Source organism: Panicum virgatum, chromosome 3N (assembly GCF_016808335.1).
Source record: "Panicum virgatum strain AP13 chromosome 3N, P.virgatum_v5, whole genome shotgun sequence".
Classification (NCBI taxonomy): domain Eukaryota; kingdom Viridiplantae; phylum Streptophyta; class Magnoliopsida; order Poales; family Poaceae; genus Panicum; species Panicum virgatum.
This window is the reverse complement of record NC_053147.1, coordinates 52,299,102-52,325,823: the sequence shown is the minus strand read 5'-3', so window position 1 is coordinate 52,325,823 and position 26,722 is coordinate 52,299,102. Positions and strand designations below refer to the sequence as shown.

Below are 26,722 nucleotides of genomic sequence, written 5' to 3'. Positions count from 1 at the left end.
TTGCAGCCATTCAGAGAGAGGCTGCCCGAGAGCGTGCTGCAGCCGAGGAGCGTTTTGTCGGGCTTATTGACCGAGTTTCACAGAGGACAGACTGTAACACCCGGTTTATAAAAGAACATAAACCGAGCAATCATATACGTGCCAGGATCAAGTCACACGTATATACAACAGAATGAACAGTATATCATAGCACATATCACGTAAAAAGATATAATAAAGCGAATACGAATGTTATTTATTACATTAATGACAAAAATGTCTGATACAGCGGAAGCGAAGTACAAATACGGTAAAAACTCTCCGAAGCTGAGCAGGGCGCCACAGGGACGTCGACTGGGAGACGAACGCCTAGAAGTCCTCGTAGTCCTGGTAGCGCTGAGCGAACTCCCTCGTATCGGCAGGAACTGAGCAGCAGTAGCGTAGCCAAGAGGAAAAAGTAGAGAAGAGGCAAGAGTGAGTACACAACTTGTACTCAACAAGTATAACACAAACTATGAGGCTCTAAGGTTGGCTGGCTCGAATGCATTAGCTTTTAAGTCTTGGCAAAATTTTATTAAAGCTATTTACTACGAGTTGATGAATTACCCTTAACCCAGTTACATAGTAATTAATCAGAATTAATTCAGAAACTACTGAGTGCCAAACCAAACCAAACCAAACCAAGGTAACCCCAAGAGGCACCTCCCTCGTCGGAAGGAGACAACCCCACTAATCAAAAGGAGGATCTGGGCCGCTCATAACCGTGAGCACGGCTAGTATACCAGTTTTACACTCTGCAGAGGTTGCACATCTTTACCCACAAGTCGTGAGCTACACTAGAGGTTCATCACACTTCCTTAGGTGAAATGACTAGCAAACTCACTACGAGGCCGTTACAAAGGACACGTTGGTAAGGTGTAACCACTAAGGATTCAGGCAATGCATCGATGGTACCCACCTCGAGGGGTACGCACACCAAGCCTCGTAGCCTGGGCACCATTGAGGTTCGACTCCCCTCTTGCCCCGTCGGTAAGTTACTCCCGAACCAAAATGGCCTAATTAGTAAGCCAAGACCGTCCCATTCCAGTCTTGTGGTAGCGCTGTTGTCCCAGGTTGTCGCTCTATGAACCGGTCCTTATGGAGAGTGGCCAACCAGGCAGTAAGCACCGTGCTGGCCCCCTAAACCATGTTTCTAACAAAACCAATTTTAAATGAGACGTGAGCCCCTCCAACGAGCCACTCTCAGAATTAAGTTGCATATACCATTAATCAAATTAATTTACAAGGACCAAGTGTGTTATAGCGCGGCATCTAGCACAACTAACCAAAATGCAACCCAAGGGTGGATATAAAGGATATAAAGTGGCTAGGAAATCCTTATAGGCATACAGTATTAAAATGCAGTATGAAAATGTATTTAAAGATGATAGGTTGTTCATGTTATACTTGCCTTCCTCGTACTGCTCCTGCTGCTGCTCAAACTGATCTGAAGACGAAAACTGCTCCGGGTACTGATACTGGGTCTCCTTAGATGGATCAACGTCTACTCACGATCACATGGCCAAAACAATGCACAATAATAAACATACAAGAAAACACTAATAAAAACTAAGAAACAGTACATCAATACATAAAAACAGCACATTAAACTAGTCTAAAACTATTTTAAGCGTTACAATGATTGCGTGGACATAAAGAACGCTTAAAACGGAGCTAAAACGCATTTTCTAGGCTAAAAACAAGTTCTAGGGACTTATCAGCGAGAAAAACTAAGTTCCAGGCGGTTTTCTGCAAAAACCGAGGGTCTAAATGTAAATAAACCTTAGTTCCAGGGTCTAACTTGCAAAAATGGCAGGCCTGGACGGCGGGTTCTAATAGGGAAAAGCTCAGGGGCCAAAACGATAAAATCAGGGGCGGATTTGGAAATACTTTTGAACTACTAGGGACGGCGGGTTTATTTGGCAAAAGATGAGGGTCTCTTTAGAAAAAGAGCCGGGCCGAAGGGGTACGCGCGGATCTGATCCGCTGGATCACGATCCCGCGGCTCAGATCTAACCAAACAACGATCTAATCCTGGGCGTTGGTTTTGGATCGAACGGATTAGGTTGAAAGGGGGCGACGGCGGCGGCGCGGGTCACCGGAGTCGAGCTCCGCGGCAGCGCTGCGCCGGAGATGGCCATTCTCAGCCTTCCCGGGGTCAAAAGGGCCGAGATCTGGGTCGGGAGGGACGACCGAGGCATGCGTGAACCTCCTGGGCACTTGTCGGGGCACGGGAAAACTCTGAGCGGTGCTAGCAGCTACGGCGGCGGTTCTGGACGGCGACGCTCGCCGGGGTGGTGTGTTCCGGGCTCGGATGCGGCCTACAGTCTAAGACCACAAGCGCAAAAGGAAAAGGGGTCGTGCTTGTGCTCACCGAGGGTCTTGGTTGGGCGGAGTCACAGCGCAGGACGGCCGGCGACGCAGACTGACGGCGGAGCAGGAGCAGAGCTCGTGGTCCAGATGGCGCAAGGCTCCGCAGGGCTCCGGGGCTACTCGGTTCGATGAGTGGCGACTCTGTGACGCAACGCTGGGGGTCATCGAGGTACAAGAAACGCCGGCGGCGTGAAATCAGGCGGGCGGCGCAACCTTACCCGAGATGGCGTCCGGCTCGATTCCGGCGAGGTGGGCGCCTGGGGTCGATGCAGAGGGCCCAGGGAGATTCACTAGACCGCGGCGAAGCTATTGCGGGGCACGGTGGAGTTTGTGCTGCAATGGGGCGGCGAGCTCACGGCGGAGCAGAGGAGCGGCGGCCCGGCGGAGCAAGATGCGCGGCGTGGAAGTGGGGCTGTGGTGGCGGCTGCGGGATGGGGCTTAGGGTTCCAGGGGGGCGCTATATTGGGCGGCTCAGGCGATCCTGGGCGTGCGTGCCCAGGGAAAGTCCCGGCAGAGATTGCGGGCGGGGTGGTGCTGCGCGAGCGGCGGTTGCGGGAGGAAGGGGAAGGGCCGACAGGTGGGCCCGAGCGGTCAGCGAAAGCGGGGGGTCGGGCGAGCGTGGGTGTGTGCTCTGCGGGCGCGAGGCGCCGGGCTGCCTGACGGGTGGGGCTCTGGCTGGAGCGGTGCGTCGCGGGCCGGTTTGCTGGGCCGAAACGGAAGGATGGGCGAGCCGTGTGGGGAAAGAGGGAGGGGAAAAGCTGGGCCCGCGTGGAAAAAGAGTGGGTTGGGCTGGTTTGGGTGCTGGGCTGGGTTTTCCTTTTCTATTTCTATTTTTCCTATTTCTATTTCTAACTCAAACTCAAACCAAATGAATTCAAATTCAAATTTGAATTCACTCTAGCACTCAAACAAATAAAGAAATGCTCCGGCATGATGCAACAACGAAATTAAACCTAAGATAAAATTTTAATTACTTAAGGAACAAAATTTCGATTAAATGCAAGATTAACACAATAATCCTTAGAAATTTAAATAAAGCCAATTAAATTTATTATTAATTACTGAAATTTGAATTAGGGTGTTACACAGACGCTCAGTTTCAACAGAAGCAGCAGGGCATGATGGCGATGTTCGGGATGATCACACAGCTTTACACTCACACCAGACTCGCCCCGCAGTAGCCAGGCCTTCAGGGTGTTGGAGCACCTCAGCTTGCAGTCACTCCAGCTCCAGCCCCTACTGCAGCTCCAGCTACTTCGGCGACACCGGAGACCATGTTCTCGATGTCCGTACTCCTTGGGTCTGCCGGTCGTCCGCTCTTCTCACCACTGCCAGCGACTATGCTCTTTCAGGACTCACCGTCAGCGGTTCAGTCAGTCGCCATCCCCGTCGTACCACAGACACTACCTTCAGGGGGAGGAGGAGAGGAGTCTATACTTCAGCAGTCGACACAGCCGGCAGGTTCAGCAGTCACGACTTCAGATATTAACACCTCTTCTGCTGACCCGGTTACCACCTCTACGGACCCTCTCCCAGGCAGTGCTAGCACGAGAGCCTCCACGATAGCTACACCCCCAGTCAGCTCAGACCAGCAGCTCCCGTCCATCACCGAGGGCTCTCTGTCCGACAACGATGATGACGATGACCCGGACCGCTTCCTCGCCGTACCACAATAGCCGGATCAGTAGCTCACCTTTTTTGTGCTTTGATGCCAAAGGAGGAGAGAGTTAGGGGGAGTTGGAGTCAGGGGGGTAGAGCTAGAGAGAGCTCGTAGTTATAGGACTTTGATGTTATATCTCATTTGATGTTAGTTCATGGATATGTACATTTGACTCTTGGGTATGCTGTGCTTTGAGACATATCTATGGATTCCGTTTGAGCCGTTGAGCTCTTTGGTTCTTTTTCGAGTTTGCTTGTGTTTCTCCTGTTTACCTTTCTCGCTCTCTTGTTCAAGTTATTGCTTGTGTTGTCATCAATCACCAAAAAGGGGGAGATTGTAAGCATCTAGGCCCTCTAAGCCCTCTAGGTATGTTTCGGTGATTAATGACAACCGTTATTGTGACTAATGAGTTTATGCAGCTTAATGAATCATTATTGCTCATCTGGTCATATGTTAAAGAGGCCCCTCAATTTCATTATTCAAAAAGGCGATCTCGGTATTCAACTCAATATATATCAAGACTAAGGATCTTTCTAGTCCTAAGTGTCGTAAGGTTGAGAAGGACACTTAGGTTAGTATAGGTTTTATAGTTTTGTAGTGATCGCACTATTAAGAGGGGTTAAGGCCAAGTAACTTGAGCATGGACATGGTCAATTAAAAATGGATGCACACTATGGTCACTCGGGATCTAAGAAGTTCAAATAAGTGGTTTTCAACTTATATCTCAAGAATATTTGGATTTCATTCAAGACTCAAATCAGAAAAGGCAAAATCAGAAAAAGTCTATACCCCGGTTTAACCGATGACTCCATTTTTCTATACGTCGGTTAAACGCAGTTAGCAGAGTCTGGACAAGTACTTACACCGGTTAAACCGATGATATTTGAAGTTAACGTCGGTGCAGTTGTCCAGAAGGTTGGTTTTCCAGGGTGTTTCAAGGTTATATACACCGGTTAAACCGACGATATTTGAAATCAACGTCGGTGCATTTGTCCAGTGAGTTTGTTTTTTCAGGGATTTCAGAAGTTATACTCACCGGTTAAACAGCCGATGGATTTGAGTTAACGTCGGTGCAGTTGTCCAGAGAGTTGGTTTTTCAGTTGATCAGTGGACAACTACACTCACCGGTTAAACCGAAGATATGTCGGTTAATCTGCCCGAGTTGTAACGGCTAGTTTCCAAAAGGGGCAGTTTGCATTCATCGGTTAAACCGACGCTGACAATTGGAGGATCGTCGGATTAACCGGCGTTACGTACTTTTCTAGCAGCTTTTCTCCAACGGCTCTATTCATGTGAGCTGCCTATATATACCCCTCCAATGGGTCATTTTGCTCTCTCTTGACACCAGGCAACATTCATACACTATACTATTGTTGAGAGCCACCTTGAGCTTCATCTTCCACACATTTGTTCATTCAATCATTCAAGAAGCAAGACTAAGGATTTGAGTAGAGAGAAGCTTGTGTGCATCCGTTCTTGGTGATCGGTTCTTGCTCAAGTGAAGGCCCTAACTTGTTACTCTTGGTGATTGGCAGCACCTGGGCGATCTTGGTGATTGAAGGTGTTTCTTCTGGAGCTTGCCAAGGATTGTGGGAGCCCGGAGAAGTTTGTACGTGGCTTGAGCTCCATCACACCGGGATGGTGAACGGAGACTCTTAGTGAGCGCCCAAGTCTCGGTGACATGGGAGGTGACAAGACTCTTAGTGAGTGTCACAACGTGGATTAGGGGTGTGTGCCAACACATCGACACCACGGGAAAAAATCCGGTTGTCTCTTGCCCACTCTTTCATTTCAAGCACTTACTTTCATGCAATTATTCATGTGCTTGACCTTAGAGATCATAACTTAGCTCTACCTTGCTTAATTTCATTTCTTGTTGTATCTTTGTTAGCTTGTGTAGTTTGCTTAGTTAGCCGGTTGGTAAATTGAGCCTTACTAGCATTGCATAGGTTAAGGTTGTTTTAATTGTTTTAGAAATTTGAAAAAGGCCCAATTCACCCCCCCTCTTGGTCCATCGATCCTTACACCCTTGTTGGACCCTTTCCTGTGTTAGTTCGCCTCGCTGTTTGAAGAACCGCGGGGGCTACCTCCGGCGCCCCTTATGACCACTGCATCCACCTCCTGCCGTGCACGGCCCCCATCTCTGTGCTCCTGTATCACTACCCCTAGTTGCAAAAGGATGAGCTTGAATGATAGTGTGCCGCCATGCTTTCCAAATGCATCATTCGAGTGAGCACGTCCCTATTCTCAACTCTGGTGCTCTTGGTGCGCAAGCCAGACAACTCCTAGCAGTTCTGCATTAACTACCGGGCCCTCAATGCCAAGACGTCCGAGGATAAGTTCCCCATTCCAACCGTCGATGAGCTCCTGGACGAGTTGTTTGGCGCCCATTTATTCACCAAGCTAGACCTTCGTTTCAGCTATCACCAGGTGCGGATGCACTTGACGACATCGCCACTTCGACTTTCTGTTCATGCCGTTCGGCCTCTCCAATGCGCCAGAAACATGCCAGGCGTTGATGAACAATGTGCTGCGACCTTTCCTGCATAGGTTCATTCTTGTGTTCTTCGATGATATCTTGATCTACAACTCCTCGTGGTCAGAGCACTTGCAACACCTCCAGAAAGTCTTCTAGGTGCTCCGGGCGCATCAGCTCCACTTGAAGAGGTCCAAGTGCTCATTCAGCGCTACATCAATGGTTTACTTGGGCCACACCATATCCGCCTGTTATATTGTGATCCAAATTCATTGCACAAGAAAAGGCTAACTTTCGACGGAGCGAAGTAGAGGCCCGACGCCGGGAGGCTTGGTCCGGTTCATATACACTTTAGGGTTTGCTCCTCGCCGGGTTATTCCTCTTGTAAGCCGCCGCTACGCGTTGTAAACACACACCCGATATAGTGAAGATTTGCTGGCTGGCGCCCGTGGTTTTTTCCCTTCCGTAGTGGAGGGCTTTTCCACGTTAAATCTTTGTGTTTCTTGTGATTGATCTTGCTATTCTACATCATTTCTTGGCTGTCGCATCTAACACCGCCAATGGCGTTGCCATGGATGGAGATAAGGCCGCTGTGGTGGCCTTTCACTCCCCACCACCTCAAGCTAGCAGCCTACAAGCGGGATTTGATTGAACTGGTAAAGGCGGTGCATCACTAGCCACCGTACCTCAGGGGGGGAGGTGGGGCACTTCCTCGTCCACAGCGACCGCTACAGCCTCATGTACTTGTTGGATCAGCGTCTCTCTATGGTCCTATAGCACCAAAGGCTCAGCAAACTCTTCAGCATTGACTTCGCGGTGGATTACCGTGACCCAGCCGGCTCAACACGGTGGCAGCTGCTCTCTCTCGCCGGGACATGGAGGCCGAACTAGCCCTACAAGGTGCCGCGTCGCACACCATCTCTGGGCCGACGTTCTCCTTTATCGAGCTGTTCTGTTCAGCAACGGCAACCACTGCCGGCGCCCTCCGCCTTCGGCAGCAACTACAGGCAGGTGAGCTGGCCGACCCCTAGCGCTTCGATGAGGCCTTCTTCTACATGGCTCACACATCTTCATCCCAGCGCACGACAACCTACGACACTAGGCACTCGTCTTGGCCCATGCAGCCGACCATGAGGGCGTACAGAAGATGCTCTATTGCCTGCGGTCTGACTTCTTCATCCCCGGCGACTGTTGGCCTCGTCCAAGACTTCGTTTGCGCCTGCACGACTTGCCAACGGGACAAGATGCATGCCTTGCAGCCGACCGGCCTGCTGCAGCCCCTGCCGGTGCCATCCCAGGTGTGGTCCAACATCTCCATGGACTTCATAGAAGGGTTGCCCAAAGTGGGTGGCAAATCGGTCATTCTAATGGTGGTCGATCAATGCTCCAAGTACTCGCCCACTTCATCCCATTAGGCCACCCCTAAACTGCCGTCTCCGTCGCCCAGGCCTTCTTCATGGCATTTTATGCCTCCATGGTTTTTCGATGTCGATCGTCAGTGATAGGGATCCAGTGTTCACCGGACATGTGTGGCGCGATCTCTTCAAGATGGCAGGCGTCACCCTACGCATGAGCACGGCCTTCCACCCCTAGACCGATGGGCAATTTGAGGTGGTCAACAAGGTAATTGCTATGTATCTATGCTGTGTTACCATCGATCGTCCACGCGCATGGGTAGACTGGTTGTCGTGGGTAGAGTATTGCTACAACACCTCCTTCCACTCGGCCCCATGCAACACCCCTTTTGAGGTGGTCTACGGCCGGCCGCCACCACCCCTGGTGGTCTACAGGGCACGGTTGGCCCGGATAAACACGTCGATGTTCTTCTTCGGGACCGCGACGAGGCGTTGGACAGAGATCCGCGAGCGACTTGTTCAGGCGTTGCAGCTGTCTAAGACGCCTCCTATCGTGATGTGGAGTTTGCGGTGGGGGACTGGGTTTGGCTGCGCCTTCTTAATCAACACTCGCAGTCCTTGGAGCGTCGGGCCAAGGGTAAGCTTTGCCCCTGTTTTGCAGGACCGTTCTAGGTGCTAGAATGAACTGAAGAGGTGGCATATCAGCTCTGTCTTCTCGAGGACGCTCCCCTACATCTTCCACGTCGTCCTCCTAAAGCCGCACAAGGGCGAAACTTTGGCTGCACTAGCTGCCATGCCGCCTACGTAGGACGGCCGGCTCCTTCCAGCACCAGACTGCGCCCTTCGTTCTCAGCTCCGCTGCGGTGTCTGACTTCTACTTATCAAGTGGCATGGCCTGGTCAACGAGGAAGTGACATGGGAGCTGCTGCAGGAGTTCCAAGCCCTCTACCCTACCTTCCAGCTTGAGGATGAATGTTTGTCGAGGGCAGGGGAGATGTTATGACTGGCATTACGTATGTCAGGCGCCATAAAAGTGGCTAGATGAGCCACGATGAGTAGCAGGCCTGAAGGCCTAATAGTTTTCTGTTTTTGGCCTTTTCATTGGTAAAACCCTAGAGGGTTATAAATGCTGTAAAATGATGAGATTGAGTAGGCAAGAAGCAACAATTGTTGCTGGCTTCCCTTGGGAGCCCTAGCCGCCTCCCTTTCCCCCTTATCGCTCCACGCAACACGCGAAGGCGTCTCTCCGGTGCCCACGCTCCCCTAGCTCTCGCCCTCCACCCACGCACTCGTACAATCTACGTAGTTGATCCAGAGTTCCTACCAGGTAATATGGTTCACAATTAACCCTTATGGTACACAAGAGTTAAAGGTTGTTAGTATCTAATATCTTTTCTTAACTGGCACTGTGGGGGAAGTAACATATGTTGAATCAAAACCAGGATGAATCTGCAAACAATATTTCTACCCTTGAGAAATGCACCCTTTGCTAAATTATTTGGATTAAATTCAAGATTCAAATTGTATTCTTACGTTAATCCTGAATTCCTGATTGTATATTAAAACTTAGTTCCCTTTGTTGTTATGCTAGAGAAATGGCCTAGAAATTAGGAATGGAGTTAAACTTGATGATGATGAGATGCTACAGCTTTGATAGTTACATTATGTTGTTGAGGTCCGATTTTATGTTTCACGTTCATGTGATGAGCTATCCATGCTATTAGACCTCATGGGCCTTTGTGCATTTTATCAGTAAGGAATATGCGAATACACCCTTATTTTTATTGAAAACTCTTGGAGGATACTTAAATTCCTTTTTTTTTAAGAATGGAGAATACTCAAATTCTGTACACAACAGAAAGGTAATAATAACTGCATAATTATGATGTTAAGGCATACTGCATCTTCCAGGATATCACGTGTAGTGTAAAAATCAAGTCATGGTAGCAGAGAAGGGACAAGTAATGTGATGTCAGCAATGATGAAACAAAGATTCCTCCCAACAGGTATGGTGCTTCAATCATTGTCCTTGTTGTTTCCTGAATTTTTACATGCCCATTAATATAGATGCCTGTCTATAGTAAATGCCACAGGAACATTGTATGTTGTGACTATCATCTGGATAAATGCTCCGTAAAATTTCGAGATTCTTATCAATTGTGTTTAGTGTTAACAGTGGAAATTAACATAGCAACCTGATAGTATGCTGACCTGTATGGAGTATGGTGATGTGGTTTGCATAACCTTATACAACACAAGATTCATGGTTATTCGTATCTAATATCTTCTTAGCTGTCACTGTGGGGTAAGTAATCAATGTTGAACCAAAACATGGATGAATCTGCAACCAATGTTTCTACCCTTGTGAACTGCACTAAGAAAGAAAAAGAAATCATGTTAGATGAGGCAAAGTTCCCTGCCTATGATCGTGTAGCACAGTAGCCGCATCACATTTCTGTCAACCCTGCAGGCATTTGCAAACATCAATGCATACAGCTTCTTAGTTTTATAGCATCTGTTTTTTTAATACACATCGAACATGTTTTATTCTATAAAATGTGAAGTTTCTTTTGTTAAAAGCTTATAACCCATTTCAGGCATTCTACTTAGCCTACAGAATTAGGGAACATTTTGGAACTTTCTGCTTTGGTGTATATTTGATGGAGGCATGCTCATTACATATTATGGTTCTCTGGCACTTGACTGCAAGCAGGCATTTGGGTGAGTTAAGGTGTAATGTATATTATACGATGTATCAGATAAGCGATAATCTTGTGGGCTAAGCTACAGCTACAACTATCAAAATTGTTGAAACATCTCCAAATTTGTCGGGAAGGGCTATACCAGACGGGCTAACCGAACTACGATTATGTGAAACAGGGAAAAAAGAAAACAAGCTACTGTCTGTACGGAGATTCGTATTATTTTTCCACTGTTCAAATTGTCATTTTGGTTTCTGAAAAATGGAAATATTTTTTTGCAAATAAATTTTCACTGGCTGGTGGACAGGACATTTTATAAACCATAGTACTGATAGCCTGCGGTTATATGGTCTGTGCTTCGAGATGAGTCACCCTGTACATGGTCCGGTCTCAACCCGAGCAACCCGTGTAACCGACCCATGTTAAACCGCTTCCGGAGATCATGCACGGGCCGGTTTGAGTCTGGTTTGAACCGCTTAACCCGTTCAAAGCTCAAGTAGCACTAGTAGCTTGTACACAACAATCTGCCTTCGCGAGTTTGTCTCCATGCATACGGCGCTTTGTAAACACCATATTCAAGTAGCATTATATGCATGTGGCGCTTTGTAAACACCAGTAACCTCACGCCACGCACTTGCGCCGCTTCATCATCAAAAGATTCGTTCCCCAGTGCAACGGCTGGTGCCGCCTCGCTGCCCCTAGCAGCTATTTTGCTCGTGTAATTATGTTTTCTGCAATTAGCGGCGGGTTAAATTGGTAACCGTCCAACCCACCGGTTCCTAGACCGCCAACTGCGCTCCCTCATGGTCTGAGTTGGGTTTTAACCAAAAGCCGGTGAAACCGGACCATGTACAGGGTGGGAGATGAGTCTGGAGATGTCAGTTTCTTTTCTACTTGCAGAGGATGATCAATCCTTCTAATCAAGAATGAAAGGCATGTGCTTTCAGTGGTTTGCCTTAGGAGGGGGGAAGTGAAATGGAATTTCTTATTCTCTTCAATGATTTTAGAGCCTGCAAACAGCCTGCAATTGAAGGCTTCTGTCACAAATACAGAAGCTTTCCTTTTTGTTCCTTATGCCTTCTGCGAAACTAAGAAACCAACACTAAATATCTTGTTATGAGGTTTTCTGATCTAAGAGTGAATATGTGATGTTGTCCATGTTGGATAATGTAAAAAATAAAAGAAGCGTAGATTTTTATTGGTAGTTTAATTGAGGCATTCATTGCCTCAATGGTCAGCTAAACCCTTGACTGTGCTAATGTAACTCAGATGCTGGTTCTAAAATCATCAATTGTATGTGTGTGCTTCCATGTACAAGCTTATACTATCCTATCAAATACATCACTTGTACAAGCTAGATTAGGGACTGAATTCGAATGCAAAGTTGCATACTTATGTTAATCCTGAATTCCTGATTTAATCAGAAATGGAGTTAACTAGATGATGATGCTGTGGGATGCAACTAGTGATTTCATAGTCACCGTACGTTATTGTTGTCTGATTTTATCTTTCGCATTCATGTGATGAGCCGTCCATGCATTATTAGACGTCACGGCCCCTTGTGCATTATGTCAGTAAGGAAGATGTGAATACACCCTTATCTCTTCCGTCCATACAATTCAGAATTCTTGGTGATTCTTAAATTCCTTTTTTTAATTAAGACAAAGAATAGTGGATACTCAAATTGTATATATAATAGGAAGGTACTAATAACTGCATAAAGTGAATCAGAAGATCAATGCGTCGCGATAGTCTGGTAAGGTCACACAAGTCTGCATTACCACTATGGAAATAAAGAAAAAACAGAAAGAAATGTTTACCTCTAAAGGATTGCTGAAGCATGGCTGAAGCATCCAAAAGATGTTAAGCCATAGACATATAGATGCCATAATGCCATAATGTTTCTTGCAGCTACCCGCACATGCAGCTTCCAGAAGATCACGTGTAGTGTATGTTAGAGTTGATCTCTACGGGCCCCATCCAAAGATCGGGCCGGACCCCTTGAACACACCCTGATCGGGGGCGTCCAGCCCATATGGCTGGTGGGCCCCCGTCGCCCGCGCTATATAGAACGGGAGAAGGGCCGGGGCACATGACACGAGGTTCACCGCCGCCACAACCCTCTCTCACATCCCTATCGATCTAGGGTTTACGCGAGGCCGATGGGAAGCACCGCCAGCGTCCTCTCTACTCCACCACGACAACAGGATCCGCCACTGCCATCACCGAACAGTGCCGGTGGAGGCCAGAGGGCTTCCGCTACCCACGTCGACCACCGTCGCCGCCGGACCCGCGACTCGACGACCCCGAGCTCCTCTGCGCCATCGGCGCCATGGCCTCCGCCTCCTCTGCACCACCCGCCGTCGATGGTCTGCGTCTTCTCACCTCTCTCTCTCCCTCTGTCTCGCTCTCTATCTCTCTCTCTCTCTGTTGTAGTAGATCAAGGAACAACTCTTGTAATCCTACTCAGAATGTACCCCATGCCCGATCTATACCTAGAGTATGAGATCCGTTCAGAAATAGAGAAGAAATAATTCTAACATTGGTATCAGAGCCGATCTAGATGTAGATCGGAGATTTGGGGATGCTCAGATCTATGCTCAGAGAAATTAGAAGGAGATGAAAGAAATGAAGGATCGATCTCGGATCGACCAAGAACACCAAGAATACCCGTGAAACCCTAACCCTAAGAAACGCCTGAATCTAGAAAAGAACACCGGGGGAGCCTACCTCGCCGGCCGCTGTCGTTGGACGGCGTGCGGAGCAGAACCCGGTCGCCGCCGCTCGCCGTCGCGCCTCCGCACGCGGGACTGCGGCCGCCACGCAGAACGGGGTGCCGCCCGTAGCCACCTCGAGAGCCGCGCGTTCACCCTCAGGCGAGCGCGTGCGCCGGCGAGGCAGCCGCGGCAGCGTCGCCGCCTTCCCTGGTGCCGGCCGCCGCTGGCGCCGCGGCTCAGATTGCGGGCGAGAGAAAGAAAGGGGAGGAGAAGAATGCGGTAGGGTTTCTAGGGATCCCGGCGACCGACACCAGTTTTGTTCGGCCGGATCAGACGGTGGACCGTCGAATCAGATCCGTCGGTCACGATCGGCCGGACGGCACCGGGCCGAATCCGGCCCAGGAGGGAGACGTGCGGTGGCAAGATTCCCGGCCCAGGCCCAGGCTCCGGCCTGGGCGTGGGGACGGCTGTGTAGCCTGGGTTTTGGGCCGAATTTCTCTGTGGGCCGTGAAGAAAACTAAGAATTCCTTTTTCCTTTTGTTTTTTTTCAGAAGCTTTTTTGAACTATGGGCCGCAGGCCGAAAGTGGTTTTTGGCTCAATGAACAGTTAAGAAATGAATATTTCCTTTTCCTTTCCGGAAAGAATTTTTGAATATGAATTTTGAATGATTTTGTTTAGAATTTGCTCTATATAAATAAATACACCAACGTGTATTATTTAAGGAGCACAAAATTAAAGAAATATATTTATGAACATTTAGAACTTTACATGTTTCCGCTGCAAAGAATTGTGAATTTCTCTCTGTGTTAATTTGAACCAACGGGATATAGAACTTTGACTTGAATACAGAATTTTGTGAATTATGATATTGTAATTTCTAACGAAAGTTGATATTACAATATCATAATTTTAACCAAAAAATTTTATGCATTTTTTCTATCTCTATCCAAAGGTGATTTAGACTTAATGCACAGAATATTATATATTTGAATTTTGAATATAGAATTCTACGTGAATACAAAATTTTGTGAATTATGATATTGTAATTTCTGACCAAAGTTGATGTTACAATATTATAATCTTGCCCAAAAATTTTTATGCAGTTTCTCTATCTCTGCCCAATGGTAATTTAGACTTAATGCACAGAATATGTATGTTTGAATTTTGACCAAAGTTAAATTTAAACATGCAATTATTGTTATCTTGAATTTGTACTCAAATTTCCGAATTTTGTGATTCAATGCTATGTCATATGTGAATGTCATTCCAGAATTAAATGGCCAGAACTATGAGAAATGATTTTTAGAAGTTACAAATTGCTCTGGCGATAGCTAATATAGATTTGGGCTATTCACAATGCTAGCCCCAGAAGAACCAGAAAATCCCGTGAAGGCTCAGAACGAAGCAGACGATGCATGGGCTATTCGACTGAAAGCCCATGACATTGCTGGGACCAAATGGGAAATTTAGCAGGCACGTTGGAATATTTCAAACCGCAAGTGCCTGGTGATCATCAGAGGTTCAATTTCAGATTGTACAAGAATGTCAATCCCAGAATGAGCCACCGCTACTGAGTATCTAGCAATAGCGAAGAGTCAGTTCACTGATTCTTCCAAGCTTATGCTGCCACTTTGGCTGAGCAGCATATGACCAAGAAATATGCTGGCGGTGGATTAAGAGAATACATTCTAGAAATGAGCCACGTGGCAAACAAGCTTAAGACAATTAACATGTCTCTTCCAGATCCCTTCGTTGTTCAGCTGATGTTCAAGTCTATTCCCAAGGACTTTTCGACTTTTCATGTCAATTATAACACTCAGCCAGAAAACAGTAACGTTGAGAAACTGTTTACTATATGCAGTCAAAAAGAGGATAGACTCAAGGCCACCAATGGAGGTGAGCTTGTCTTCCATGATCATCAAAAAAACAAGAACTATCAGAACAATAAGAAACTTTTCCCACCTAGCACAAATCAGAAGGAATATGATTAGAATGCCTCCTCACATGAGAATGTTACAAAGAAATGCAAACGAATTGATGCAATCTCGTCAAAATTATGGCACTATCTTTTAGGCCATATTTCGAGGGGGAGAAGAGAGCGCTTAGTGAAAGCATCAATTCTTCCGCCATAAGAATTTTTCAGAATTAGAACAATGTATTGATTGCATTAAAGAAAATTTGCTAAGAAAATAAAGAACGATCAGAAGCATTTGATAAACTCAAGATATTTAAAGCAGAAGTAGAAAATCAACATGATTTAAAGATCGAGATAGTAAGATCCGACCGTGGGGGGAGTACTACGGTCGGCACACCCCTTATGACCAAGTTCCTGGACCTTTTGCGAGGTTCCTGATGGAAATGGCATAGTTGCCCAGTATTCGACACCAGGTGAGCCTCAGCAGAATGGAGCAGCAGAAACAAGAAATCGTACCCTGATGGATATGATCAGAAGTATGAATTATTGACAGGAAGAAAACCCTCGCTTAATCACTTTCGTGTGTGGGGCTGTCCAACTCCGGCTAAGTTATTTAATCCAAACACTGGGAAATTAGATCCCAAGACACTCAGTTGCCATTTTACTGGCTATCCAGAAAAGTCTAAGGGGTATCGCTTCTATTGTCTCGACAGACCCACGAAGTTTATAGAAATAAGACACGCTGCCTTCTTAGAAGATCAGATGATCGGGGGAGCATGGTAACCAGAAAAATTGATCTTGAAGAGAAGCAGGTATTCGTTCCCACTCCGATGACTCAAGAGCCCCATTTCTCGTTGCCTGTGGTTGCAGCGCCGATAGAGCAGGAAACTGTAGTGCCAACACCTGTTGTCAGTTCTCCTAACGTGGCAACAAATGGAAATGAGGACCCTGTTCCTCAAGACCAAATAGAACCCATTGTCATGGATGAGGGGGAGCAGCAGCAGCCTCCTGAACAAGAAATACTAGTCGTAGTGGCCTCGAGTAGGCCACAAAGAATTAGAAAATCAGCTATTTCTGATGACTATGAAGTCTATAATAGCGAAGAAATTCAAATGGAGGATGATCCCATCCCTTTTGAAGAAGCCATGAGAAGCGTGAATTCATCCAAGTGGACTGCAGCCATGGAAGATGAAATGAAATATATGAGTGCCAATAGAGTTTGGGACGTAGAAGAAATTCCTAAAGGAGCCAAAACAGTAGACTGCAAATGGGTCTACAAGACCAAAAGTGACTCCAAAGGGAACATAGAAAGATTTAAAGCGCGACTTGTGGTGAAAGGCTTTACGCAAAAAGAAGAGATAGATTACAATGAGACATTTTTTCCGGTCTCATGTAAAGATTATTTCAGAATAATCATGGCCTTAGTGGCACATCATGATCTAGAATTACATCAGATGGATGTAAAGATGGCATTCCTGAATAGAGATTTATATGAAAATTTCTATTTGGCAGAGCCGAAAGGTTTTGTCATGGAAGGCAAAGAAAACTTAGGGTGCTGCCTGAAGAAATCGATTTATGGCTTGAAGCAAGCCTCAAGGCAGTGGTATTTGAAAATTGATGAAACAATAAGAAAGTTTGGATTTAAAGAAAATGAAAAGGACAATGGCATTTATGTAAAGTTCAAGAACGGAAAATTCTTTTTCCTCATCCTGTACGTGAATGACATTCTGCTAGCTAGCAGTGATGTTGATCTACTACTAGAGACAAAAAAAATTCTTGTCCTCGAAGTTTGATATGAAAGATCTCGGTGAAGCTTTATTCATTTTAGAAATTGAGATTCACCGAGACAGAAGAAATGGGGTGTTGGCATTATCACAGAAAGCATACCTAGAAAAGATATTAAAGAAATATGGTATGCACAACAGTAAACCCACACCTGCTCCAATAGTCAAGGGCGACAGTTTCGGAAAACATCAGTGTTTCAAGAACAAGTACGAGCTCGAACAAATGAAGGCAGTTCGTTATGCTTCAGTTGTCGCAAGCTTACAGTATGCACAAGTGTGCACACGCCCTGACTTGAGTTTTGTTACCGGGATACTTGGCAGATACCAGAGTGATCCAAGCATAGAGTACTGGAAAATGGTAAAGAAAGCTTTACGCTATGTGAAGGGTACAACAGGCCTCATGCTGACATATAGAAAATCAGAATCTTTAGAAATAGAAGGATATTTAGAATCAGACTTTGCAGGAGATGCGGATGATAGAAAATCCACGTCCTATCTTCACTCTTGCAAAAGGGAGCGATATCGTGAAAAAGCTCCAAGCAGTCAGTCTCAGCATCATCCACGATGTAAGGTAAATTTGTAGCATGTTATGAGGTCTCAGGGCAGGTCACATGGCTTAAGAAATTAGTACCCGGATAGAAAGTGGTCGACAGCGTAGAAAAACCACTGAAATTATACTGTGGTAACGAGCCAGCAGTATTTTGTGCTCATAACAGCATGAGGCACAGAATATTAGACTAACACATGTATTAGTTGATGACTATGTTTTACAGGTCACGACATAGACACTACTACAAAAAAAGCATTAACCACGACCTTTAAAAATAGCCTCGAAGGCATGCAGCAATTACAACCACCTCGGTTAATGTCTCGGTTTAATTGAGACGGTCACTTTTTATTAATAGAGACGGTTATGGAAAACCGTCTTGCAAAATCGATTTACGGAGGCAGGCTTCATAAGATAACCGCCTCCAAAAATAGTCTATTTTCGGAGGCGGTTGTCTTAAGTTCTCCGCCTCCTTAAATAGTCAACCGAGGCAATTATGTTATATGGCCTGCCTCCTAAAACTAGGCCCAGCCTGCTGTTTCTTCATAAACTAGAGTGAGATAGCTGTTTCTTCAAAATTCAAATGCGGACGTACGCATTACAAAGTATATTTTGGGACCGGATTCTCTGGCTTTGATTAATATATAAACTTGATTGGGTCATTGACTATAATAAGTGTTAAACGGACATTGAGCTACTCTCTCTCTCTCTCTCTCTCTCTCTCTCTCTCTCTTTCTCTGTGTGTGTGTGTGTTTTTACTATTAAGGTTTATTTGGTTGCACTAGGACAAGCCTTGGACCAGTAATTACCATTAAAACATAATTTTGTGATACAAACTTGATATCACTAGATTCAAATTTGAAAATATTTTCTTATTTTATATCAAAAAAAGGACAATTGTTCTTTGAAGCCTTGTCCAACGTAACGAATATTTCTTGTCAAGAAAAAAAGTGGTGTAGCAATTTGTGACAGATTGTCTTAGCAGTAGCTCTGCATTTGGCCTGAATGTTCTAAAAGATGTAACTCAATGGAAGCAAGAAGCCAGTCTGATTTATTTCTGTTAGAATCATGTAGAGATCCTACAACGGTGAAAGCTGTTATTGCAGCCTGACCATGGCTCCATTTGTTTCTGATCGATTTGTTCTGTTATAGTCGTTGGAATGCACATCCTATATAATTAGCTACCGAAATCGATATATGCTTTTTTTTTCCTGCAAGCACGAGGGCACCAGAGCTATCTGTTACAGAACTGTATATTCTATGTTTTCCGTCTGAGAATCCAATTGAAGATGCCGATGCTAACTGCAAATAATTAAAGCACGACCCAATGCCCTTATCTTTAGTTGGATGGGCATGGGATATATACATCTCTGGTCCATCAGGGTAGCCAGCTATCAAGCTGACAGTGCCACACAGCATGGCTGCAGAAGCAGCAGCGGTGCATGGTCGTCGTCTTCTCTCGTTCCTCCTCTTGGCTGTCGCTTCTGGTTCCTACGATGGTGCCAGGCAACCATCGATAAACAGGAGGAGCTTCCCTCATGGGTTCGTCTTCGGGACGGCCTCATCAGCCTATCAGGTACTTCTCTCATGTTCAGTTCACCATAACAAGAATGGTGTCATGGTGTGATGCTGAGTGGGACACACTTGCAGTATGAGGGTGCAGCCATGGAAGGAGGCAGAGGACCAAGCATCTGGGACACATTCACTCACCAATACCCAGGCATGTAATTCTAGATTGACTGTACTGCACGCATCTCACACTAATCTTGTATATCCATTGTAGCATATATATATATATATATATATATATATATATATATATATATATATATATATATATATATATATATATATATATATATATATATGTCATGTCTGCACTTTCTAAGTTCCATTGACAATTATTGAGACCGACCTCTGTTACTCATATCGGTCTTGTGGCGATCCCACGGGCACCATTGTGACTTGAGGAAGATGCTTGTTCTTTCTACTCAAGTTGGTGTTGATAATAGCCCTTTTACTCCTAGTCAGAAGTCAAGTAGTCACTAACTGCTCAGTTCTGTTTACTCATATTATTTGAAAGATCTAATTTAATGACAAGAATCAAAGAGCATTTTGACTTGACTTTTATTCATTGAAGCACCTTCTGGTTTTGTCAGAAAAAATTGTGGACGGAAGCAATGGGGATGTGGCAGACGACCAATACCATCGTTACAAGGTAGCAATTTTGTCCCTGTTGTTGGCTGTGATACTTTTGAAGAAACGTTGAGCAATGGCATACCTTATACATATGCTTACAATTCTTTCAAGTATCCAGCATGTAAATAAATAAATAAATTTGTGATTGTTACTAAACAAAGGGACCGACCAAAAATTACAGGAAGATGTAAACATCATGAAGGATATTGGAATGGATGCCTATAGGTTCTCTATCTCATGGACAAGAATTCTTCCAAGTAGGTGAAATATTTTCAGAAGGGATACAACAATGTAATCTGATGGCTAGCAGATGCAAAAGCTCTGTTCACTTTTCTTATTATCAAGTCGAGAATTTTGATCCTTGATTACTGGATAAAAATATGAATGGTCATTCTACCAAAATTAGCGGAATCATCTCATTATAAGCCAACATAGTCCCTCAATGACATGTTAATAATTTCATAACGTCATACATTCAAATGTTTATAGGATGAGGCAGATCCTTTAATGTCTGATTGGATGATTGGATGACAGATGGAAGTCTGAGCGGTGGAGTCAACGGGGAAGCAGTTAGCTATTACAACAATTTGATTAATGAGCTCTTGTCGAAAGGTATGTGCATGTTCTGCATCAGTTCTTCTGTATCACAACAGCTTCAAAGACGAAATGGAGCACTATATGTTCATTATTGCTCAAGGGGTATTATTATCAAATTGAGGAATACTTATTTGTTTGCAGGGTTGCAGCCATTTGTTACTATTTTCCATTGGGACTCACCTCAGTCACTAGAAGACAAATACAAAGGGTTTCTTAGTCCTAATATAATGTAAGTCAACGACATTTAGTTTACTCCTAATTTTTACTAAAAAGTGACATTACAACAACTTTCATTATTACTACATTATTCTATGAAGTAAGACGATTATCGAACAGTAGTTAAGTATGATGGGAATTTTTTTAACTTCTCAAATTTCGTAAAATTTAAGATGGAGTTTTTTAGTACTCCCTCTAGTCACAAAAACATACCTCTAGTCAGATATTTATATAATACATATGCTTTTGAATGCTTTTGAAATATTTAAATTGGCTAGATGAATCTTATGTCCACATTTACTTTGACAAAATTTAGAAATATTATAGTGATTGAATCCTATAAGTGTATAATGGTCAAATACATACTCGGTTGCTCTTGTCCACCTTCATGCTTTAACACTAGGATGTATTGCTATGCAAAGAAAAAAAGTAGCAACAAATTCGCTAGTTTGTATGTTATGAGGTTATGCTGTTGGAGCAATGATTATATCGGTTTATTCCTCTCCACTGAAGATACTAATTAAATAAAAGCTGAAACTGATGCAGTGACGACTATAAGAGTTATGCTGAAGTCTGCTTCAGGGAATTTGGAGATCGAGTGAAACACTGGATCACATTCAACGAGCCGTTTTCCTTTTGCCAATCGGGTTATGCATCCGGCGTGTTTGCACCAAGCCGCTGTTCATCCTGGGAGCAGGGAAACTGCAGTGTTGGGGATTCTGGCACAGAGCCTTACACTGCGTGCCATCATCAACTACTAGCTCATGGAGAAACCGTTAGATTGTACAAAGAGAAATATCAGGTGACGGAAGAGTCCTTTAATCTTTTTTATGTTGATTTAAAACTTGTAGGGTAAAGCCAATCCTGTTCTATGCAGTGGGGAAATGCATAAAGTCAGTTTTCCAACTAAATTACATTTTCTGCCAAAGAAACTAAATTGCATTTTCCAAAAAATATAAATTGGGATTGATTGTGGGTTATTAAATAAATCAGACTATTATATTTGTGTGACTGTGCTCCACAAAGATTGGTAAAGTTAGCCCTTATTGGACACATTAATTAACCGACAACTGAATCGAGCTATTATATTGTGTTACTGAATAACCCAAACAAAAATAAACAAGAAAAAAATATCAGAGCCCAGTTTTTTTTTTTGAACCGGAAACACAGCGAGGGAAGCCCCCACTGTGAGAATTTTTATTATAAAAAAAGGTTAAAGAGAAGTTACAAGAGGTACTAACAGAGAATAGCTCAGTTGTATAAAGAGAGCTATGCTATAAGAGAGAAACTAGCAGTAAGTTCTATGTACAAGGATTCTAAGCAAAGGTGTTGACCCATGTTAGGAAGAGTTTTAAGAGAATCTTTCATCCGATGAGCTTGGTTTTGATATTCATTCAAAAAACTGCTTTTCCATCGGAGCCTAGTCGGGAAGATACTGATGTACTCAGAGCTAATACAACTTGTTGCATCATAATATCATGATTTATGCCTAATGACTGGACTGGGACCTTTTTGTCGATTATTAAACAAGAATTGAACACAATATATTCAGCTATAATACAAAGCAGAATCTATTGAAAAATTGCATATAGAAGGAGCAAACTTTAGATGGTCTGTTCACCAACGGAATTTTATTTAGAAGTTTTATCTGTGTTTACCATTAACACTTTGAGGACATAATCTATATCAAATATAATGCAGGCCTTGCAGAAGGGAAAGATTGGAATAACTTTAATGTCACACTGGTTCGTTCCTATCTCCAGTTCAAAATATGACAAAGCTGCAGCAAGACGTTCTATGGACTTCATGCTTGGATGGTGAACTCTCCGGGAAACACAAATAATCTCATTCTCGAGTTATTAAAAGTATGCTAATTTTACTGTGTATGAATGCCCTTTCAGGTTTATGCACCCTCTCATTAAAGGAGAGTATCCTTTAACCATGAGAAAATTAGTTGGTAATCGCCTGCCAAAGTTCAGCAGAGAACAATCTGAATTGGTCAAGGGTGCATTTGATTTCATTGGACTAAACTACTACACTGCATACTTTGCGGAAAACGTTCCTCCATCAAACAGCCTCAATTACAGCTATAACACTGATCCGCGAGCAAACCTTACCGGTGAGTCACATTAAGTCATGGATAAATGTATCCGTGACCTTCATTTACCTGTCTAGTTAGTGATCGATAGTATTTATATTGAAGCAAGGACGATCAATATTATGTTTGCAACCCAGAATTATGTACACCACACATGGTAAAATCTGGGGGCGAAAACTATTTACTTGTCCAAGAGTAGTGTAGCATTTCAGACAATATATTAGCTTTAGTTACACTTTTGAAATACAAGTATACATAGAATGTGATCAGCGAATATGTGATGACCTAACCAAACTAATATATGTTAGGTGCTCGAAATGGTGTTCCCATCGGTCCTACGGTAAGTTGCATTTATTCACATAAAAATAAAATAGTATAATTTTCCTCCACTTTTTATGTGCAATGATTCAGTTCCAGAAATGTAATGTATACATGCAGTCTGCTTCAACTTGGTACTTCATCTTCTATATCTACCCTAAAGGATTATATGAGCTGTTGCTTTATGTTAAGGAGAAATATGGCAATCCCACCGTTTATATCACTGAGAATGGTAAGTTCTAATAGGGAAAGTGTCTAATTTACAATTCAGTGTCAGAGTTTAGCATCTCCCAACTTTGCAACTGAGCACATATCAAACTAGATTAAAGTATTTTTCCTTATTAGCTATTCGGTAAAAGAAAATATTTTCCAGTGGTAGCTACCAAAGATCTAGAGAGCTAGGCTGAAAGTGTTGTTCTGGTGTTTTAGGTGTGCCTGAAATCAACAATAGTAGCCTAACGCTCCAAGAAGCTCTGAAGGATGACACAAGGATACAGTACTACCACGACCACCTTCTTTCCCTACTAAGTGCTGTATGGTATGACCTTCCGAGCTCAAAACTACGAATTTACTTTAGACTTCCCATTGTCAATAATATTGCATTTTCTTTCACAGGGATGGAGCAAATGTGAAAGGATACTTTGCGTGGTCGCTTCTTGATGATTTTGAGTGGGCAAGTGGGTTCACGCTTCGCTTCGGGATAAACTTTGTGGACTACAATGATGGACTGAAGCGATATCCTAAGAATTCTGCACATTGGTTCAAGAAGTTCCTTAAAAACTGAACATGATCCTGATGCCAGCGACAAGGACTGCAAGTCTGCAATGTCTAGAATAATGCAAGATTGGTGCGCATGATTTGGGTTGCTGCATATGTGCACTGGTGTATGCGAGAATTTGATGAGTCCTATGATCAGTGAGTGATTCAGTTAATGTGCAATCAGTTTCGAGAAGAAAGCAGATTAGCCATGGCATGTAAAGACTATTAAGCCATATAGTATTGTGCTTGTACTATTTTTCTAGATGGTTCTCCATGTTCCGATTAAACATATGATCTTGTTTATCACTTTAACCAAATATGAACATGAAGTAAAACAGGTATATAATTTATCTCATCTTTAACCAACCATGGCCCAAGGCAAAATTAACTAGCAATGCTACCCAACATTAATTAAATAACCCAAGTTTAATCAAGGAATGGATAAACAAACTAGGCATATCTTTAATTGGGATTCCATCATATTATAGACACATGCATGCATATAAAGTAAATGAGAATATTTGATGAGTTATTTGGGAAAACAAACATGATCAAGGACCACTTGCCTTCTTCAAAGCACCATTGCTGCTCAACGTCTTCAAATCCTTGCTCTTGTTGATCCTCGAACAGCGCACCATCTACAGCATCACACAAATACATACAAAGAAAATAAGTACAAAAAATAAGAAATAATACACCAAACAATGTAAACAGTATAAAACGAAGTTATTAGACTAATGTACATGTTGCAAGGATTCTAGGGGCTTATTTGTAAAAGATTTGAAAGATAAAGGGCCTAACCTAAAGAAACTAAGGACTAAAACATAACTAAATCTTAACTTCAGGGGTTAGTTTGCAAAATTGGAGCTCCTTGGACGGCGGATTGAATTATATAAAAAGACAGGGGCTAAAACCGTAGAAAGCGGGCTGTTTTGTAAATACATTTGAACTAAACATGCACTGTGGGTTGATTTTAGAAAAATAGAGGGGCTCTTTTGCAAAAGTACCTAGGGTTAACCGGTATATGGGTTGTTTGACTCGTATCATATCTAATATGGGCCTTTAGACCTCGATCGGATGGCTCGGGTTGATTTGGCAGAACGGGCGGCGGTGCTGAGTCGCCGGCGATGAGGTTTCGCGGCAACGACGCTTCGGACATAGCCGAAATTGGCCGTCCGAGCATGGACTCGGCTCAGGTTTGATCAGGGAGAAAGGGCGCAAGGCCGCGAACTCGTCTAGAGGCTCGGTTCGGGCTACGACGGGCGGAACAGGGCCCTCTGCGGTGGCACACGGAAAGCTCACTCCGGTGAGATATTACGATGGCGAGAGGATGCGAGGGAGGAGGGAAAAGGTCTGTGAGGATGCTCACCACGACGCGGGTCACCGGCACGGCTGGGTCGACGAGGAGTGGCGGCGAAGCAGCAAGATGACGACGGTGTCTCTAAGCTCGAACTAGGGAGGCGGAAGCTAGGGTTTCCAAGGCAAGGGCGGCTGCTGCGGCTTCGATGGTCAGGTGGGTGGGGGTCGCAGGGTGCTATTAATAGGGCTAGAGGGGACAGCTTGGCATGTGGGCCAAGAAGAGCGTGAGGCGGCGTGTGCCCAGGCCGGACTCGACTCGAGTTCGAGTTGGGCGAGGGGAGGAAGACAGGTCTGACAAGCAGGTCCCGCTTGACGGCGTCAGAGAAATAGAGGTGAGGGGAGTGGGTGCATAACGGGCCGGGAAAGAGAGATGGGTTGGAGTTGGGCCGTGCGGAGAGGACAAGAAAGAAGAGAAAAGGAAGAAAGGGGCTGGGCCGGGAATAGAAATAGAGGAAGATTTGGGTTGGGCCAGAAGAGAAAGATAAAAGGCGAAAGCTTTTGCAAAAAAAAAAGGCAAACAAATCCAATTTAAACTCAAATTCAAATTGAACAACTATCAATAAAACAAATGCAATGCGGCATGAATGCTCAAAACTTATTTTCCTTATATTTATTTTTATGGCTAAGTAATTTCTTTATTTATAATTCATGATAAATGTTTTAAAATCAAGATAAATCAAATAAAACCTTATCGAGCATATAACAATTCCAATTAAATTCATCTAGTTTTCTAGATGAAAAATTAGGCTGTTACAATGCACCACCCAGCAGCCGTTTAAATTGCTACCCACACAAGGCACCGGTGACGATAGTTTGTTCAAAAACATATACTGCTTTAAGAATTCAGAATAAGCACATACAGAGACCGCATTGTAACTTGATATCCAATAAAGATGGATCCATCATCGCCGGAAATCTCAGAATGACAGTACCCTTGTTTACCTAGGCACTGCATAACTTATCAAAGACAACTTAAAAAAGATGTGTGCCTTTAGCCACCTGACAGTACCTTCCTATACATGCTCTGCACCGAACAACTAAAATTGTCAAATGCATGGCTGTTATTCCATCCGCGATCGATTCCCCTGGACTGAACAATTAACGGCGCCCTGAGCGTACGTTTCAGCACGGAGATCCCTCCTTGCATGACAGAACCCCTGCCGTGGCAGTCATCGACGACACTGAAGAAACTGATTTGGCGAAGCTAGGGGTGTCGACATCAGGTCTGGGACAGCCAGATGATCTGAAGAATGCTCCATTGAGCATCATATCACCTTCGGAAATCCAGGTCCAGGTCACTCTCCGGTGCTCCATCGCGCTTCGTCACTTGAAGAAATTTTGCAGTTCAGAGTTAGTGTGGTCGTCCAAAAAATATGTGCAGCTCTATTTTGCTTTCTAAAAATTTGCTCAAATGCGTATCAATGTACTAGAGAAAGCTAAGAAAAGCCAGTCTCTAGACAATGCCTGGGAGCGAGCAACATGAACAGAAATGCACAAAAACACCCACTCACTGATCACAGCAGCTATGCGAGAAAATAGAAATAAAAGAATTACTTCAAGAGATGATGAAAAACCTCTATCGAGTAATCAAGGAGTCAGCATTTTTATTCAGCTAAATAAATGTAAAA

General features: G+C 44.2%; 1 protein-coding gene across 1 annotated transcript; it reads left to right on the top strand.

Moving 5' to 3' along the window:
- Window positions 1-19,198: 19,198 nt before the first annotated feature.
- LOC120663346 (beta-glucosidase 12-like) lies at window positions 19,199-23,760 on the top strand. The gene is made up of 12 exons (XM_039942149.1): window positions 19,199-19,268; window positions 19,708-19,766; window positions 19,929-20,004; window positions 20,282-20,359; window positions 20,486-20,573; window positions 21,107-21,362; window positions 22,262-22,377; window positions 22,462-22,679; window positions 22,967-22,998; window positions 23,097-23,208; window positions 23,406-23,514; window positions 23,592-23,760. The coding sequence occupies exons 1-12, from the start codon at window positions 19,214-19,216 to the stop codon at window positions 23,758-23,760; spliced, it is 1,368 nt and encodes a 455-aa protein (XP_039798083.1). The 5' UTR covers window positions 19,199-19,213.
- Window positions 23,761-26,722: the final 2,962 nt, after the last annotated feature.